We start from the raw sequence: 16,540 nt of genomic DNA on the forward strand, positions 1-16,540 counted from the left end.
TAGTGAACGAAAAGTCTCACCTCCTCGTTCGTTAATTTTGTCTTATGTAAAGCTAGCGGACGAACCGGTCGGGCGGGACTGCCGAGCGTCGCGAAGATGGTGTCTTTGAGTTTGATTTGTAGTTAAGAGAGCGTCAGAACCGGCGAATTTTTGCGGAAGCGATCGTGTCAGTTGCTTTATGATGCGTTGCATTTTAACCGACATTGCGCACTGTATTTACTATGTTTCATATGTATATAACACGTTAAGAATAAGATATAAAAAAACAGCAGTGGGACCTAGTTATAGCGTAAATAACGATACATTCAAACGTGGTTGAGGAGTGACCTTTCAAGCGTGCCGACTCACGCCGCAATAACGCGTGTCATAACGAACAGACGTTTACGACGGACGTAATAAAAATAATAATAATTATAATAATAATGATAAACGACGCGGGGAAAGAAAGCGCAAAATGTAGTTTGCACATTCCAACGCAGCAGATATCAACACCGGACGGAAATATCGCGTCAATGTTATAACCCATACAGCATAAAAATTGCAGCAACGTTTTTTAACTTTGTGTGCTGTATGGAAATTTCCTGTTCAGCAATGCAACGTAATAATACACATACGCGTGACAATCGCGCATCGCTGAAGAAGAAATTGTAACATCGACGTAATATTTCTTAATACTTACAAGGAAACATAGAGTACGCGGAAATTCAAAAAATTCTGAAGCTCTGTGTGGAAGTAAAGTAGTTCAAAAGTCATCCATAATGCAAACCTATTTTTGTGCGAAATTCCAGTCTGAAGGGGTGAAACCACCCTTCGAAAAAAAAATCATTTTCATTTTTAACATATATCTTTTAAAATACGAGGCGTATACAAAAATGGTTTACATGAAAGTTGTATTCCATGCTCTTTGCGACTGTGTATTCAGATTTTGCAAAATTGAAGGACGGAGGGGGTTTCAAAAATTTTTCAATTTTGCAAAATCTCAGTACACAGTTGCAAAAAGTATGAAATACACTACAACTTTCATATAAACCATTTTTGCATATGCCTCGTATTTTAAAAGATATACGCTAAAAATGAAAATGGTTTTTTTCCGAAGGGTGGTTTCACTCCCTCAGACTAGAATTTCACACGAACAAAAAAATAGTTTTGCATTATAGATGAACTACTTTATTTCCACACAAAGTTTCAGAATTTCTTGAATTTCCGCGTTCCCCAGGTTTCCTTGTTAGAATGTTTCTTATTGCCCGTAACATTTGATATCACACCCTTTTCACCACGTCTCGAGCGCATTTCCCCGCACCAGTCGCGCAAGCCGTCGAAATATCGTTGAAGGCGTAACAACTGTAAATACAGAGAGCCAATTGGAAAGTCACTCCTCAATGGAAGATCAATTACTCGTGATACAACTCGGTGAGATGACGAAGGCGAGTGCGAATAACGAATTCTTCGAGGGTGAATCTCTCCGTCGCGGCCGTGATACGTGAGCCACCCTGTCGTACCGTCGAAGCATGTGGGTACGCTACTTGTTCGCATATCACGGCTTCCGATTCCCGGATATACCGTCTCGTGTATGTAGCGTATACACATATATAATATTCGTTATGACATCTTTTGTTACTCACGAACGATCAACCTGTATCGCGAAGTCGCGGGCTTCGCGTGGTCGTTTCGATCGTAACTTGTCAAATTACGTTGGATCTGGTGTCGCAGGAGGCAAGGAGAGACAGAGAAAGAAAGAGAGAGAGAGAAAACATGCGAATTGCACATTGTCATGACATATAAAGCTAAATAGAATAAAACTATTTTACATACACACGATTTGTATCATTTGACGAAGAGGACACGCGGGGACATGCGTGTCTATTTTGTTCGTACGATTGAACGACAGTCGAGCGAGGAAGAGGAGAGAGAGAGAAAGAGAGAACTCTTTCGGGTATACGTTTATAAAATGCATTATTTAAAATAAAACTTTTGTACATAATAATTACACATTAATGCGCCTGTTATCACAAGACGGTCCCCCCCCCAGTCCCCAGGCGAGGCAAAGTCATAACATCACATTATCGTCCTTACATTATGGAGACGCGATGCTACTTCCCGTTTTTCGCCAATAGACTGTACAGCTCTTTTCTGTGCTCGCCGAGGATCTGATACAATTCGTCGAAGAATCGCTTGCCGGCTTCCTCGAGGAACGTCATCCTTCGAACGACCGCGTCAAGTTTCTCCTGCGCCTCTTTTATCTCAAGTTCAATCGCTTGGTCATCCGGTATCATGTCCTGAATCTCCTTGATCTCGTTCTTACGCGCCTCTATCTGTTCCATCAACTCGGCCTTCTCCCTCTTCGCGTTTGCCTTTATCTTGTCCACGTGCGATTTCTCCTCGCTTAACTGGTTGTCGTTCGCCAGAGATTTCATCCTCTCCTGCAAGTTTTCCAGCTCCATAGTACTCGAGGAAATCAGCGATGTCGTTTCGTCGCATTGTTTCTTCAGTGACTCCTTGAGGCTCCTCACCAGAGCGATCTTCTCCTCCAGCACCTCCATTATACGTGGGTCCAACAGTCCTTTCTCCGGCAACCTCAGCTCGTTGAAGTCCATACCGACGTCGTTGTCGACGTACATGAAGACCTCCTTGTTGTACGCTAACACCATTTTATTGAGATTATTGTTGATGGACGCCAACTTAATGTCCAAAGTATACAACTCCTTTTGGTAATCTTTGAGGTGCTCGTCGAAGCCGTGTATGAAATTCTGTACCTCTGTGCACTTCTGCACAATTTTCTCTTTCTCGGCCTTAGACATAGGCTGATCCTTCACGATTGTCAGCAACTCTTTCTGCTGCTTATTCAGCTGTTGAACCTGGTTGTTTAACATCTTGTGCTCAGTATCCAGCTGATCTGTCTCGGCGGTCAGCTGCTTTATATACTTCTCTTTTGTCGCAATATCATTCACTTGCTTCGATTCCTTAGCCTGTAAAGAAGACAACATCGTCTGCAAACGCTCAATCTCCTCATCAACTTCCATCGACTCCCTCTCGACCGTCTGTAATTTTCGAGTCTCTTCTTCCAGCTCTCTGCGTGCCAGCGCAACGTCTTTCTCACTGATGCCCCATTGAGCCTCGATATCTCGCAGATATTTCTCCAATAATTCAGTTTCCTCATCGAGTTTCTCCTCATTCCACATTTCATAGCACTCCAATAACGCCAGAAACTCCATCCTGCTGCTCTGCATCTGTTGTTCTGTTCCCACAAAGGGCAGCGACTCCAACTGTCGGAACCTGTCGAAAGCAACTTCTTGCACTTGGCATGCTTCTACCAGCCAGCCGATCCAGCCGAGAACGGAAGGCCACGAATGCATCGCATTAGCAGTTTTCAGCCATGACTTGGTCATCACTCCAGGATAATGCAACTGCTTCGCGATTCGTGGTAGTTCCTCAACATAGTTCAAGATTGTGAGCTCCTGCTTGATCTTAAAGAATTTCAGGAGATGATTAGAAGCCTCTACAAATATCTTCAATGTAATTGGCTTTAAACTACCACTTCTGTCCAGTATATCTGAGCATTCATTCGTGTGGAAAAAATTGTCTATGTTGGCAAGCAATGTTGCCTGATAAGACTTGTCCGTCAAGGGTCTCGTGTCCTTTTTAGGAACCTTGACTCCCATATTGCCAGCACGCTCAGCGGATGGTGACCGACCAGTTGGTAATGCATGAAGTCTACCTGAGCACGAAGCTGCTGAGGTTGACAGATTAGGCTTGATAGAGGTTCTCGCAGGTGTAACCGGAGTTGTTGGTTGATGCAGTGGAGTTTTGCCTGCATATGTACATATTTTATTATCTTATTAATATATTTCATTATTTTACCAACTAAAGCAGAGCTTTTATCTCAGCATATTTTGTGTGCATGTATGCACATATTAATATTGTCAAGTTTTATAAGAATATCAATATAGTACGTGCTTTCACCTGTAATTTTTAAATAAGATGCCCTGCCGCTCGCTCGGTCGCTCGAGAAACTTCGAACACGAGGCCTAGGAATGTGAGAAACCTCGCCTATCGACATTCCCTTCGACTTCGTTTGCGTCTTCCGCCGGTCGTTCCACGCCGAGTTCTTGTCCTCCCTGTCGAGCATGGATATTCGCACGGGATTAGTGGACGATCTACGCCCGGTTGAGTTCGGATTCATGTTCTTAGATTTCGTAGAAGTCTTAGATTTCGAGGCATTCGAGGTCTCGGCCAGTAAGACGGGGCCAAAGATCGCGAGCTTCCAAATTTCTTCCTCCGCTCAGGGGTACGTTTCAAAATCTAACCTTGGTTACCATAATTCGTTCCGAAAGTATATGCACTGAGTGGTTATCCAATGATAGCCGTTCCAAAAGTCGCAGTTGGTCGACCACGAAGGTAACTTTCTTAAGCCAGCGGCACACGGTGCTTGTTTTCGTGCTGGATTGCTTACTGGATGAAAATATTGCGTTGTGATTGGTACATTTCCGAAGATGGATGGAAATGCACCAATCAGAACGCAGTATTTTCATCCAGCAAGCAATCCAGCACGAAAACAAGCACCGTGTGCAGCTGGCTTTACCTCATAAAATGTAGAGGTTGTTTGGGTTACCACTGCTAAAGCGCGGGAAAATACAAAATGAAAGTATTCAACTGTTTATTCTTAATTGTACATTAGCTTCCCTTGATTAAAATAAAATTTTAAGCAGTGCAGCATCATAGCTAACAATGATGTTATACTTGTAAAAGGACATTTTTTAGTGTTCGATTCTCAGCAAGAAATTGAAAGAGGAGAGAATGGTGGAATCTTAGTTACAGATAAAATTAGTAAGTATTTCAGTGATATAGGTTAGAACTGAGATAGATTAAATCACTTCTAAGTTTTATATCTTAGATACCCGATTCGACTCATATGTAAATATTTCAGACATCGGAATCTCCCCTTTAATAGTGAAAAAGCTCGTTCAATAACCTGTCTACCTTTTATAAGACACTGGTTGAATCTTTGTTGTGCCTAAAAACGAAAGAAAAGTATGATTAATAAAATGACGAATTTAAGATTTTTAATATTATTTTTATCTCTTTACCCTTGTAAGATGACCATTATCTTTATATGGAGGCAAACACCATCCTAAAATAGGGTAAGCTTTGTCGCCAATGATATATTCTTCATGTGGAAAGAAATTATTCCTGTTCCTATTGACAGCATGCCACAAGTCGCTATTCCTAAATACTCTCAAATCGCCAACCGATACAGGATATCCAGTGAAACAATCAATGAATCGTAAGTCAATATCACATACTGCTTGTAAAACAATCGCATATCTGCATTTACGTGTATTGTAAAACTCTGAATCAACCTAGGAATTAAAATTAACTTTTTCAATTACTGAACATACTAAGCCAATAACTTATGTAAAGAATCAACATACTTCTGGAGCAGGTATTTCAATATGTGTACCATCTATGGCTCCAACAACATTAGTCAATTTGGAAATCTTCTGAAATTTGGCTTTTGTACTTAATAAATGATCCTCTCTTGGCCAGGATATAACTTGTGATGCGATTAAATTTAGAGCTCTTACCACTCTCCTGACACAATGGTTGAGTGATGACTTTGCTAAATCAAATTTTATTCCTACAGATCTGAAACAATATAAGAATAATGAAAGATTTATACAGATATAAAATATTAGAAAATGAAGTAAAATGTGATAGTAAAATTTATCAACAGTACTTACCTGTAGGAATCAGATGTAGCCAATAACCATAAAGTAGCTAGCAATTGCTTTCACACGGGTAATGTTAAGCGACCTGTTGCTACTTATCTTGATAGTAAATTTCCTAATCTATTTTCCAAATTGTCGTAAACTGTTGCACTTATTCTAAAGTGTTCTTTAAATTGTTTTCCGGAAAACCTTGGTATGATATGTTCAACGTAACCTTCAATACAGACTGCTTTCCTCAGGCTGCCACGTATTGCTACATTTTTTTCTATATTTATTAGGCGTTGCATTAATTCTTCGTCATTTTCATTATCACTATCACAAACTATTTCGATAATACTATTTAAGAAATATCTACTTGCAGCAAATGCACTGAATGTTATTATGCGTCTTCTATTTACTTCTGCTGCCATAATTGCATATGATCTATTCTTTTTATAGCTGTATCAGTTCAGTAGTGTAGCTAACAGCCTACTCGTTCCAAAACAACTTCTACGGTAGAAGTACCTCAAGTAACCTATACTCCTACCACTCTTTTAACCTCCGAAGTTAACCAAGGTTGATTTTGGAACGTACCCCAGCAAGACGGGAAGAGCCCTCAACCTGCAAAACGAGTTTCACGCTGCAATACTTTCACTCCGCGACCGGATAAAAACTCACTCGTTTTTCCTCTCGAAGTGACGACCGGTGGACAATCGCACTTCCAGCGAGCTCGTGTCCTTCCGACATGTAAACACCCGGGACAGAATTCAAATTTACGTCTACGGTTAAACTCAGCGTCGCCAACCCACGTGACCGAGATCTCGGTAAACCAGGAAATTAGCCGAGCGAGGCTCGAACCGCGAGTTCGATTATCGAAACGCCGCTTACCAAGGACTCCACAGCCAGCGACACCTTCGTCTCTAGGAGACAGGTCTCTCCCATTGGACACCGGCTCCGGAAGCAACGTGATAAACATACAGCCGCAATCGGGGACCGGATGTCAGCTCCGCTCGAGAGAGGCGATCGTGAGGTGCGAGAGGCGACCGCGCGCGAGAAACTGGATGCGCAGCAGGTGCTGGCGGCACTAGCGGGTTTCCCGCCAACATGGCAAAGATGTCGGCGCTCGTGTCGTTTCCCGCCAAGCCCCCACGGCAACCTCGCACGGCGCAGCCGAGTTTTTGTATGGCGGTATAAGAGAGTTTACGCCGCCGTTTTTCGCGTGGACTTTTCGCTGGAAATTGAGCGCCGAGATGGGGCAGTCGGACGATATCGAGGACTCGACCTACAGCCGGCACCAGGATCTCTGCCAGAAGCTAAATATGGATGCGGTAGCCGCGTCCGAGGCTTGGAAATCTTACGAAACTATACGGCAGAACTACACTCTCGAGGCGAGTATTTATTCTCTCTCCTGCCTCCCTCTCCTCCCCCCTCTCTCTCTCGCTCGCTCTCCTCTCTCTTTCTCTCTCTGTCTCTTTCTCTCTCTCTCTCTCTCTCTCTCTCTCTCTCTCTCTCTCTCTCTCTCCGTAACGTAGCCGTCGCGACGACAGGAGCCGTTCACGCGGACGTAGTGTCCCTGACGCCGCGAGGCACCGTGACGCCCCGGGGTTTGCGTCGTCGTGTGCTGCTTTGAATCGCCGACATTCCGCGCGAGAACGAGACGTGTCCGGGACGATTTTCCGCCGCGCGTTCGTCACGGATCGTTCAAAGCGCGACTGCCGCGGCTTTGGCGCGTCGATCTCGAAAGGATCGCACGCTCGATGGGATAATGTTTGTTCAGGATTTTCACCCTCTCACGATATTCCTTGGTGGGACAGTCAACGTTGCTGCTGAATCTCTTGCCGTCGTTACTTTTCCCTCGCTTTTTGCTGCTTCTTCCCTACACATTTGCTCTCCCACTTGTCTTCCAACATATTCACCATGGTCAGGAGCTAAAATGATTTTCTAATACACTTGCAGGGTGATCAGCTGCATTGGATAGGATGTGCGCTGTATGTAGCCTGTAGGAAGTCCTCCATACCTACAGTGGGCAGGACCGGTGCCAATGTGGAGGGCAATTATGTGTCGTTGACACGTCTACTGCAATTGTGTAATCTCCCGCTGATAGAGTTCTTTAGAAAGAGCAAATCATGGGCAGATATGGCCAATATGCCGCAAGACTTCCGCATCAAGATAGAGAAGCTAGAGGGGAATTTCTCCGTCTCTATGGTTATATTTAAGAAATACCAACCAATATTCACCGATATATTCAAGGATCCGAGGGAAGACGTCTCGAGACCACCTAGATCCAGAAGACACAAGGCGGTACCCTGCACACCTGCTAGAGTCTTTGAATTTTGTTGGACATTGTTTATATACATAAAGGGGGCAATTCCCGATATCTCGGATGATCTTGTTAACTCTTATCATCTTCTGTTGGTCTGCTGTGATCTCATCTATAGCAATGCTCTGGTAGCTAATAGGAAAGACTTGCTTAATCCTAATTTTCCTGGTAAGTATTTCCATGTTAATCAGTAACTGGCACATTTCTAATTTATCAATTGATGTCTGACTTGATGTTTTGTATTTTTTCATTTCTCGTTATGCGACAGGCTTGCCGGAAAATTTTAACGACGAGGATTACTCTCCGCCGCAGACAGCTGACTGTATTGTCAGTTTGCTGTGCGAACGTCACGACGCGATTCCCGTCGAAGCTAAAGTTATAAAGGAATATTGTATGAAGAATTACATCAACAAACTCTTCAACAGAACCTGGTAAATCGGTGATCAAACTTCTCTGGCATATTGGAAGCATTGAACTTCGATGGTAACAGCAAAGCCATTAACAAGGCTTACGAGCAACGCGTCTTGAGCGTCGGGGATTTTGACGAGAGAATTTTTCTAGGTAAAATTTTCATCTGATGATTGTATGTTAGAAACAAAAATTTTTTCTTCATGAATATATATCGTGTAATTGTGCTGTATAATTAGTACCAACGCAAGAAACGTGTACGCAATGCGATAAGCTTATGTTGCAATCTTGCATGCTTCTGCCAGCCTATTTTGCTTCTGCAATTATTAATAGAAACAACCAGACGGAAATCATCGTCATGCAAAACGACCGTTCACAACTTCACTCACATTGTTTTGGAAAGTCGTATTCAATATCTCGATCTTTCGTTTTCTTTCCTCTCCTTTTATCATCTGTTAAGTTTCTAAAACATATATTTATCTTCTTTATATTTCACTTGTATAAAATTTTTTTCATTCACAGAATAGCTCGTATTTATTGTTAGAATAATATGTCTGTGCAGGTGTTGCAAACACCCTGTACATATACATCACAATGAAGATACCTGAACTTGTGGATATGAGCGATTTTTCAGATGGAAAAAAAAAGAATAATTTTAAAGAAGAGAGACCATTAATTTTATTGTAATAACCTCTCGATTTAGTTTATTGAGTTGTTTTTCTTCTCTTAAATTTGTGTTTGTGCTTTGCCGCAATTGTGCTTTGCAGCAGAGTGGAGGAGAATAAGACTGAAAAGCATATCGAGTTCGGGTGTATTTGGCCAAAACGTCGCTAAGCATGACCAGTTTGCTAAGCATGTAATCTTACAAGGTGGGTTTGTAACAATTTGTGAGGGTTTGTTTTTTCTACTTATCAATCGCACTTTTTTTTTATTACTAAATAAAATCGCAATTTTCCTCTGCGTACTATATAAGATAAAACATCGTGTTATCGCATTCATTTTTATCTGACTTCTCGCTGTATGTATTCGTTTTTCCGTCAGTCTGATAATTTTACGCTTGATGCTTTGATTGTAATGAATACACCTTATAAAGCGCACAGAATGTATGTGATCGTAATTACGTGTCACAAGTCACGAATAAGAATTTTAATGTCGGTTTGCGATTCTTATTTCAGGTCACGACGCTAGCGAGAACATCGGTTCGCCCACGCAGATGATGAACATCGACGACTTTCACGAGCAGCTGCAGATGAAAAAGGAACAGCACACTGGGGTAAGTTTCAGAGAATGCTACATCCGCTTGGAAACTAAAATGCTCAAAACTATATAAACGATGTAATAGATATTCCTTTTTCCTCTTTTCTCTGTGCAAATTGCCGAGTACGTAACTAAAAATTTTTTGTAGCAGATACAATATCTAGCACCTCCTACGCCACTGACCGGTCGCAGGTACCTTCGATCCAAGGATATGTCGAATATAATAACGCCAGTGTCCACGGCGACGCAGAGCGTCATCAAGTTGCAGGCTTTGATAGCTGGGCAGTCCGCGCCGAGTGAAGGTCTATTACAAATGCTCAACAATTGCTCGCAAGACGTCAAGTCTTTAGTCGAGACGAAGGTCAAGCAACTCGGTGAGCTGTTCTGCGCGAACTATAACAGCAACGCGAACGCCACCACGAATGACAGCTCCAGGTCGGACTTCGGCAAGAAACGTCTTCTCATGGGTCAGACTCTGTTCTACAAACTGTTGGAAATGATCTTGAACGACGAGAAGCGTAAGAAGCCGAATTACGATGTGACCGTAAGTTTATGGACGATTCGAAATGTGGAAGGACGGATGAAGAGGTGACGACTTTTCATCTCACGCTGTGCTTGTTGTCTGTTGCAGAATCTCCTGTCGAATGAACTTTTTATTCAGTGCCTGTTCGCCTGCTGCCTCGAGATAGTTATATATTCGTACAAGAGCAACGACAAGATATTCCCGTGGATACTGAACGCTCTGAATCTCGACGCTTACTACTTTTACAAGGTCATAGAAATTATAGTGAGAACTGAGGATCAGTTGTCACGGGAAGTTGTCAAGCATTTGAATCAAATCGAGGAGAAGATACTGGAGTCGCTCGCTTGGCAAAGCGACAGTCCTCTCTGGCAGACCATCGAGTCCTTGGCGGACGGCGTGCCAAGCTGCGAGGAAGTGTCCTTACCTGGAACCTTGGAGGCAGTCGATCCGAACACGCCTGGGCAACCTGTGCTGAGACGAATCGCTCTGGATCGCGGTACTCACCACGACGTTCAGCAGAGTCCAATCTCGTCCGCTTCGGAAAGGTATAATTCGATTCGCTGCGATATGAAGACAATGTGGTCTCTTCAGCCGAGCTAGTGCCGCACTTTGAAACTCAGTCCCTTTTTTCTTCAACGCTAAACTTACGCGCTTATTTTACTACAGAGACAAAAAGTGCGACCTAGCTGAGAACAAAGCTGATGATCGAGACGCAATTTCCATTTCCGGCAAAAAGAGAAAAATTTCGAACGCTATTTTTCTCGTTTCGCTTATTCCGATTTCGCGGGAACTCTTTGCGGAGCAATCAAGGTCAGAGCAACTCTAGCATGAACGTACCCTTTAGATTTCAGTCTCCCATCGCAGCGTCGGGCATAGTGAAGAAGCGGCTGTTTCCCGATAACAGAGCCACCGGCCAAAGTGTTCTACGAGTCGGGCAGAGCGTGTTGTCGTCCAAAGTCGTGATAGACAGTAACCAAAGGATACTGTTTGTGCCCGATCAGATCACGGTCTCGAAAGCATCGGTCACGCAAGGATTAAGCAGCGGTGTGCAAGCCGTGCAAGCGGCGAATCGAGACGCTGCCAAGCCGAAGAGAACCGGCTCCGTCGCGCTGTTCTTCCGGAAGTTCTACAATCTCGCTTGCGTACGTATGCAGGATCTGTGCAATTCGTTGGAGATATCCGAGGAGGAGGACAAGAAGAAGATCTGGACGATCTTTGAATACTCAATCAAGGAGCGTACCGAGTTGATGAAAGACCGGCACCTCGATCAGATATTAATGTGTGCAATCTACGTAATATGTAAGCTCGTGAAGATGGAGAAGAACTCGTTCACCGAGATCATGCGGTGTTACCGCCTACAGCCACAGGCGGAGTCGCACATATATAGGTCAGTACTCATCGAGAAGATATCCGTTAACGAGGCGAAAATCCTCGCCAGCGGTAACGAGAAATCGGAGGGCAACGGTACGATAGCGGACAAGAACGCGACCCCGCCGACGCCGACGAACATGATAGGAACGTCGCAGAACTTCGACGGCGAGACACGCGGCGATCTCATCAAGTTCTACAACACGGTGTACGTGCCGGAAGTGAAGGAGTTCGCGAACCGATTTGGATCGTCGCGCGGCAGCGTCATGAATCTCTCGCTGAGCCCCTTGCCGAAGGGAAAGCCGCCCGCCAGTTCGCCCGTGAGACGCGTCACCAGCAGCATTATGACGCGCACCCTAGACCCGAAGGCTATCAGCGCGTCGCCGGCGCCGCAATTAAGTTATTGCTTCAGTCGTAGCCCCGCCAAGGTAAAACTAAAACTCAAACTTTGCTACATCCAATTAAACGCGACTTGCTTTTTAGATGTTTCATGAGCTTACACATCCGCAAATCTATCTCATTAGTTCGCCACAAATATTAACCATTTACTCAAAATATATTCTGAATCCTAATGAAATCGAGATTATTAAATGAAACATGAAAATTAATTTTGCTTTCTCTATATGTAAATATGTGCCTTATTATATTCCTTGAGTATATAATAGCGAGCTTTTCACAAAATGTGCTGAATAAATTTACAAGAAAACATTTTTCATAGATAACCACTTAAAAATAAGACTCTCTTAATTAACTCTTTGGGATAAAAAGTGTCCTATCTTTTTAACGTTCATATATGCACAGGAATATTTTTCGTCCCACCTTGAGATATTAAAGTATCTCAAAGTGCAACGGTTTATAACTCATCGTTTGTAAATAAAACAAACCTATTTTGTTGTATTTTTTGAATGAAACTTTTGTTGTAATTAGAGTCTTTTTTTCTTTTTTCTTAAAATCTCGTGCCTCAAAAAGTTAAGAAAAATTATTTCTTATTTAAAAATACCAGATTTTTAAGTAAGAAAGTAAATTGAGCGAATAATCACTTCCCTTAATAGTAGAATAATATTTTTTCTATGATATTATCTATGCATAATGTTATTCAATGATTCAGAGAATTTGCATATAAAAAATATCGTTACACATATTAAGCAAAATTTAAAATTCTTTGGTAGTTGTTAAACATTACATCCTGTACATTTAAAATGATCTCAGTTTTCACCCGATTGTTTCTGCATAAATGTATGCAGAAGTATAATTTCATGTTCTCTTTTTTTATTTTTCAGGACTTGGAGGCCATCAATAAAATGATGATCTCCGTAGACGCAAGGAAAGGCGTAGGTAAGCGATTACTTTCGGACGACACTGACGTAGAAATGACCGAGGCTACATCTCCTACCAAAAAGACAACGACTTTCGTCGCGCGGAAGTTAGAAAATATTATCGGCGAACGACGAACGCAAAATCAATAAGCGAAATGTGGTAAAACATTAAAGCTATTCGTAACTTACGAAGACAGGAAGCACTTCTGATCTGCTTTTCACTTGCACTCGATTGGCTTGCGAAAGAAGAAGCTACCTACGGAAAGACTAGGTATAAACCTATTTCTCGGTTGTGTAGCTTGTAAACGTGAATGAAACGTTTCTCAGGTATAGTCATTCTAGCAAATCGAGAGAAGGCCCCGTCTTTCGCGTTACATAAGAATACTATAATGTTGTTTGTAATTATACTTAGTGTAAAGTCAGAATTCAATTTCCAGTATTCTTTTCGTTGACTTTTATCCTACCAGAGAGTAGACTAGCTTTTGTTAATTTATAGTTTACTGAACCAAACTGTCTTTCAACACATCCAAACACAAATTCCGAATACGGAGACATTAGGATTACAGTGGGTGCGTTGCGCACGTATTGACACTTTTCCGTCAATCATTTCGCACACGCGATACACTCACACATATATACATACGTACACTGTTGAACGTAGTTCGTAAAACGTGATTTCCTAATGCATGCATTGTTTTTTCCTTTTTTTTTTCTTTTTCTTTTTTTATCATTATTGTTGCGCAAATTATACGCAGCTCGGTTGTGTAAGTTTACATAATTTTGTCGCAACGTATACATATATATGCGTACTATAAGTCAATAAATAAAATTATTAATTTATGTACGCATATGTATACTCGAATAGGAAATACGGAAGAGCATAAAAATTAAAAAAAAAAGAACGCAGTATGGTTAATAGCATCATCGTGACAGTAAATTGTAATTCATATTATGATATACAAGTTGGTTCACCGTCATCGAAAAGTATTTCAATGATAGATTCTTCGATGAAAACGAGATTTATTTTTACCTAATATAAAATCTATATCATCTGTCATTAAAATATTCTCCGGTGAAACACCTTGTATACGATTAAATTTATAAAATAAAAGCTAAATAAAATAATGGTTAATTATGAACATCTCTTATTTTCTGTTGTAATCGATTCTCGTTGACTACATTTTCTCTCACAACTTATACAACTTTATCGATATTCACGAGGCGTCCTTTGGTACGTATCTGAAAATCACACTGGAAATTGTTCTGGCTATTCCAAGAGAGCGCATTGTCAATCCTAAAATGAGATAAATTACCATACTTTTTATTACGATCGAAGCCTGTATAATGTCTATAGTGTATAATGTAAAAAGAAGTTTCAGCCACACTTGGTAAAAAGCAGTAATACTTCTAACGATAGATTTAAGCTCAAATAAAGCAACGAGTACTCGTAACAAATACCACTTTGGTAGTATTCAATTTGACATCTACTTTGAAAAAAGAAAAAAATCAAGAAAGTAAATATAACAAATCCAAGATAAAGTTACAGCTGCATTTATCAGAAGCGTATATTCTATCTAAAAAAGTGTTATAAATTATTTTTATCTTTTGAAATTTAAGTTATCTAAGATCAAGAGAGAAAGAGAGAGAGACTATTGGTAGGAAGTGTAAATATTTCTAAATTCAACATCATGATCTCATTAATCTGTCATTAATTATCGAACAATGTGTATAAAATGAAGGCTGTAAAATTAAGGATGAAAGACAATTATTGTATTTATCGTGTTACTCGAAGAACCTCGTTATCGCGTTTTATTGCTTCTATCAATTACAGCGATATTATACGCTACTTTGCTCGATGATCTTTATCGCCTGCTTTTACTGTTTAAATTAATTTATATTGTATTATCGAGATACTTGATTTAGGACTGAATTAAGAGGAAGGATATATATACAGTTCTTGCGAGACCATCTCTCGCTATACAATTTGCGTTTATTTGCAACTACTTGTTAAAAATATGCAGCTTCCTTTGTGTAATGTAAAAAGTTATCGATATACATGATGAGAGAATTGCTATTAATATCTTTTATGTACATAGTACTGTAACACAGGAAATGAACCGGCGATACAATAAAAGAAATTTCAACCTTATTCCAGAATTTGTAACACCACTACAATTAAATTTTATAAGCACTTTTTATGGGACTTGTATTAGTATGTGTTATTCAATTCTAGCAAATAAGTAAAGTTAAATTATTAAAAACAGAAATGAATTTATAATATGAAATAAAAGAATAAAATATTTACAATTACTTTTTTTACTTCAGTTCTGTTTTATATATTAGATCTCAAGTATATAGTGCATAATCCTGAACTTTCATTTTAAGTACAGAAAGTGTAGCACGGCAGAACATATTTTTGTGACTTTATAATAGTGTAGCGTTCTGATTTTTGTCATCATGGTAAGTTAAATAATAAATAAATAGATTCACGTTAATTGAATTTAGTTAATAATTGAATATTTTCTTTTCCAAGGCATCAACATTAATCATGAGCACGATAGAAGAGCGCGACGAACGGAGCCTAAGACTCAAGATTTATGTTTATTGGTTAAGGTAATAATGATTTCTACTTTTCGTGTGATTTGTTGGTAAACATTAAAATGTCTTAACATTTATTTGAAATTAATCTATAAACAAATTCTTTAATATCCTTGCGCGATTATTAGCTTATCAAGATTGATAGTTAAATGGTAAAACGTTGTCTTTTTTTTTCATCCAATTTTTAGAAATATTAATTTTATTTAATTATTTAATATTTTATACACACACATTTATGTATGTATATCGAAGCTTGATAATTAAAAACTTTTACGAAATTGGCAGATAATATAATAGGCAGATAATATTTTAATCTGACTAGATACACGTATATTAGTCATTTGTATATATTATACATTTGTCTGATTAGTAATCTGCATAAGTGCACAGAGATACAATTTTATATAAGAATTTTATCAGTACTTGAAAGAAATATCTGATGTCATGAAAATTATGATAATATTCTAGCAATATTCTGAAGCTGTCAAACTTGTTATATGTTTTGCTGGAAAAAGAACATAATAAATTCAAAATTATTATAGAAAGATTTTGATTAAAATTATGGTGTAATAAATAGATATTTCTTAAAATAAATATATCTTGAAATAGTACTGTTAAAATATCGTCATAAAGTATACATTAAATGTTTTATATATTATATTAGATATGTTCTGTCACACACAATCTGAGAAAAGAATAAAATTTAAGAATTATTGATACATTAAGACATAATGATCACAACTTTACTTCAGCTTTACAGATTCTCAGTTAGAAGAACAAAACTCCAAGTTTGATAAGATATTATTGAAAAGGCTTTATGAATAAAATAAACAAGCCACATATTTCTCTCGTACATGTTGCATGACAAATGAACAAACCAAACTGTGATAACTGCATGGCAGTTGTTGTTGGTACAGCCACGGATAATTCCAGGATTTATGAAGTCCCAAAATTGATGGTAAATTATATGTATATATAAAATTGTCTCACGAGAATCTCAAAATTTTACTTTCTACTTAAAAAGTACCAGGAATTGCTCATTTAA

General features: G+C 39.8%; 3 protein-coding genes and 1 long non-coding RNA gene across 5 annotated transcripts; 1 reads left to right on the forward strand and 3 right to left on the reverse strand.

Annotated features, from left to right (window-relative positions):
- Positions 1 to 1,826: 1,826 nt before the first annotated feature.
- Ndc80 (kinetochore protein Ndc80) lies at positions 1,827 to 4,385 on the reverse strand. Of its 2 annotated transcripts, XM_011153019.2 has the most exons (3): positions 4,305 to 4,385; positions 3,961 to 4,115; positions 1,827 to 3,808 (listed from the first exon to the last, which is right to left on the reverse strand). In XM_011153019.2, exons 2-3 carry the CDS (start codon positions 4,055 to 4,057, stop codon positions 2,091 to 2,093), a joined length of 1,815 nt encoding a protein of 604 aa, XP_011151321.1. In that variant the 5' UTR covers positions 4,058 to 4,115; positions 4,305 to 4,385; the 3' UTR covers positions 1,827 to 2,090. The 2 variants fall into 2 exon arrangements, with proteins under 2 accessions (XP_011151321.1, XP_011151320.1); XM_011153018.3 differs by having other exon boundaries at positions 3,961 to 4,374.
- Positions 4,386 to 4,637: 252 nt separating this feature from the next.
- Positions 4,638 to 6,013, reverse strand: LOC105185615 (protein ANTAGONIST OF LIKE HETEROCHROMATIN PROTEIN 1-like). Its single transcript, XM_025305240.1, has 5 exons — positions 5,954 to 6,013; positions 5,739 to 5,785; positions 5,430 to 5,643; positions 5,085 to 5,357; positions 4,638 to 5,011 (listed from the first exon to the last, which is right to left on the reverse strand). The coding sequence occupies exons 1-5, from the start codon at positions 6,011 to 6,013 to the stop codon at positions 4,874 to 4,876; spliced, it is 732 nt and encodes a 243-aa protein (XP_025161025.1). The 3' UTR covers positions 4,638 to 4,873.
- A 68-nt stretch (positions 6,014 to 6,081) lies between these two features.
- On the reverse strand, positions 6,082 to 6,604 carry LOC112589982 (uncharacterized). Its single transcript, XR_003113906.1, has 2 exons — positions 6,384 to 6,604; positions 6,082 to 6,326 (listed from the first exon to the last, which is right to left on the reverse strand). It is a non-coding gene; the product is annotated as an uncharacterized LOC112589982 (long non-coding RNA).
- A 130-nt stretch (positions 6,605 to 6,734) lies between these two features.
- Positions 6,735 to 15,046, forward strand: LOC105190314 (retinoblastoma-like protein 1). Its single transcript, XM_011153020.3, is given in 10 exon segments — positions 6,735 to 7,093; positions 7,662 to 8,193; positions 8,294 to 8,467; positions 8,470 to 8,586; positions 9,201 to 9,302; positions 9,609 to 9,706; positions 9,839 to 10,234; positions 10,322 to 10,758; positions 11,058 to 12,009; positions 12,862 to 15,046. Coding segments are annotated over 10 exon segments (3,132 nt in total). The 5' UTR covers positions 6,735 to 6,955; the 3' UTR covers positions 13,048 to 15,046.
- Positions 15,047 to 16,540: the final 1,494 nt, after the last annotated feature.

Source organism: Harpegnathos saltator, unplaced genomic scaffold (genome assembly GCF_003227715.2).
Source record: "Harpegnathos saltator strain DR-91 unplaced genomic scaffold, Hsal_v8.6 scaffold682, whole genome shotgun sequence".
NCBI lineage: Eukaryota > Metazoa > Arthropoda > Insecta > Hymenoptera > Formicidae > Harpegnathos > Harpegnathos saltator.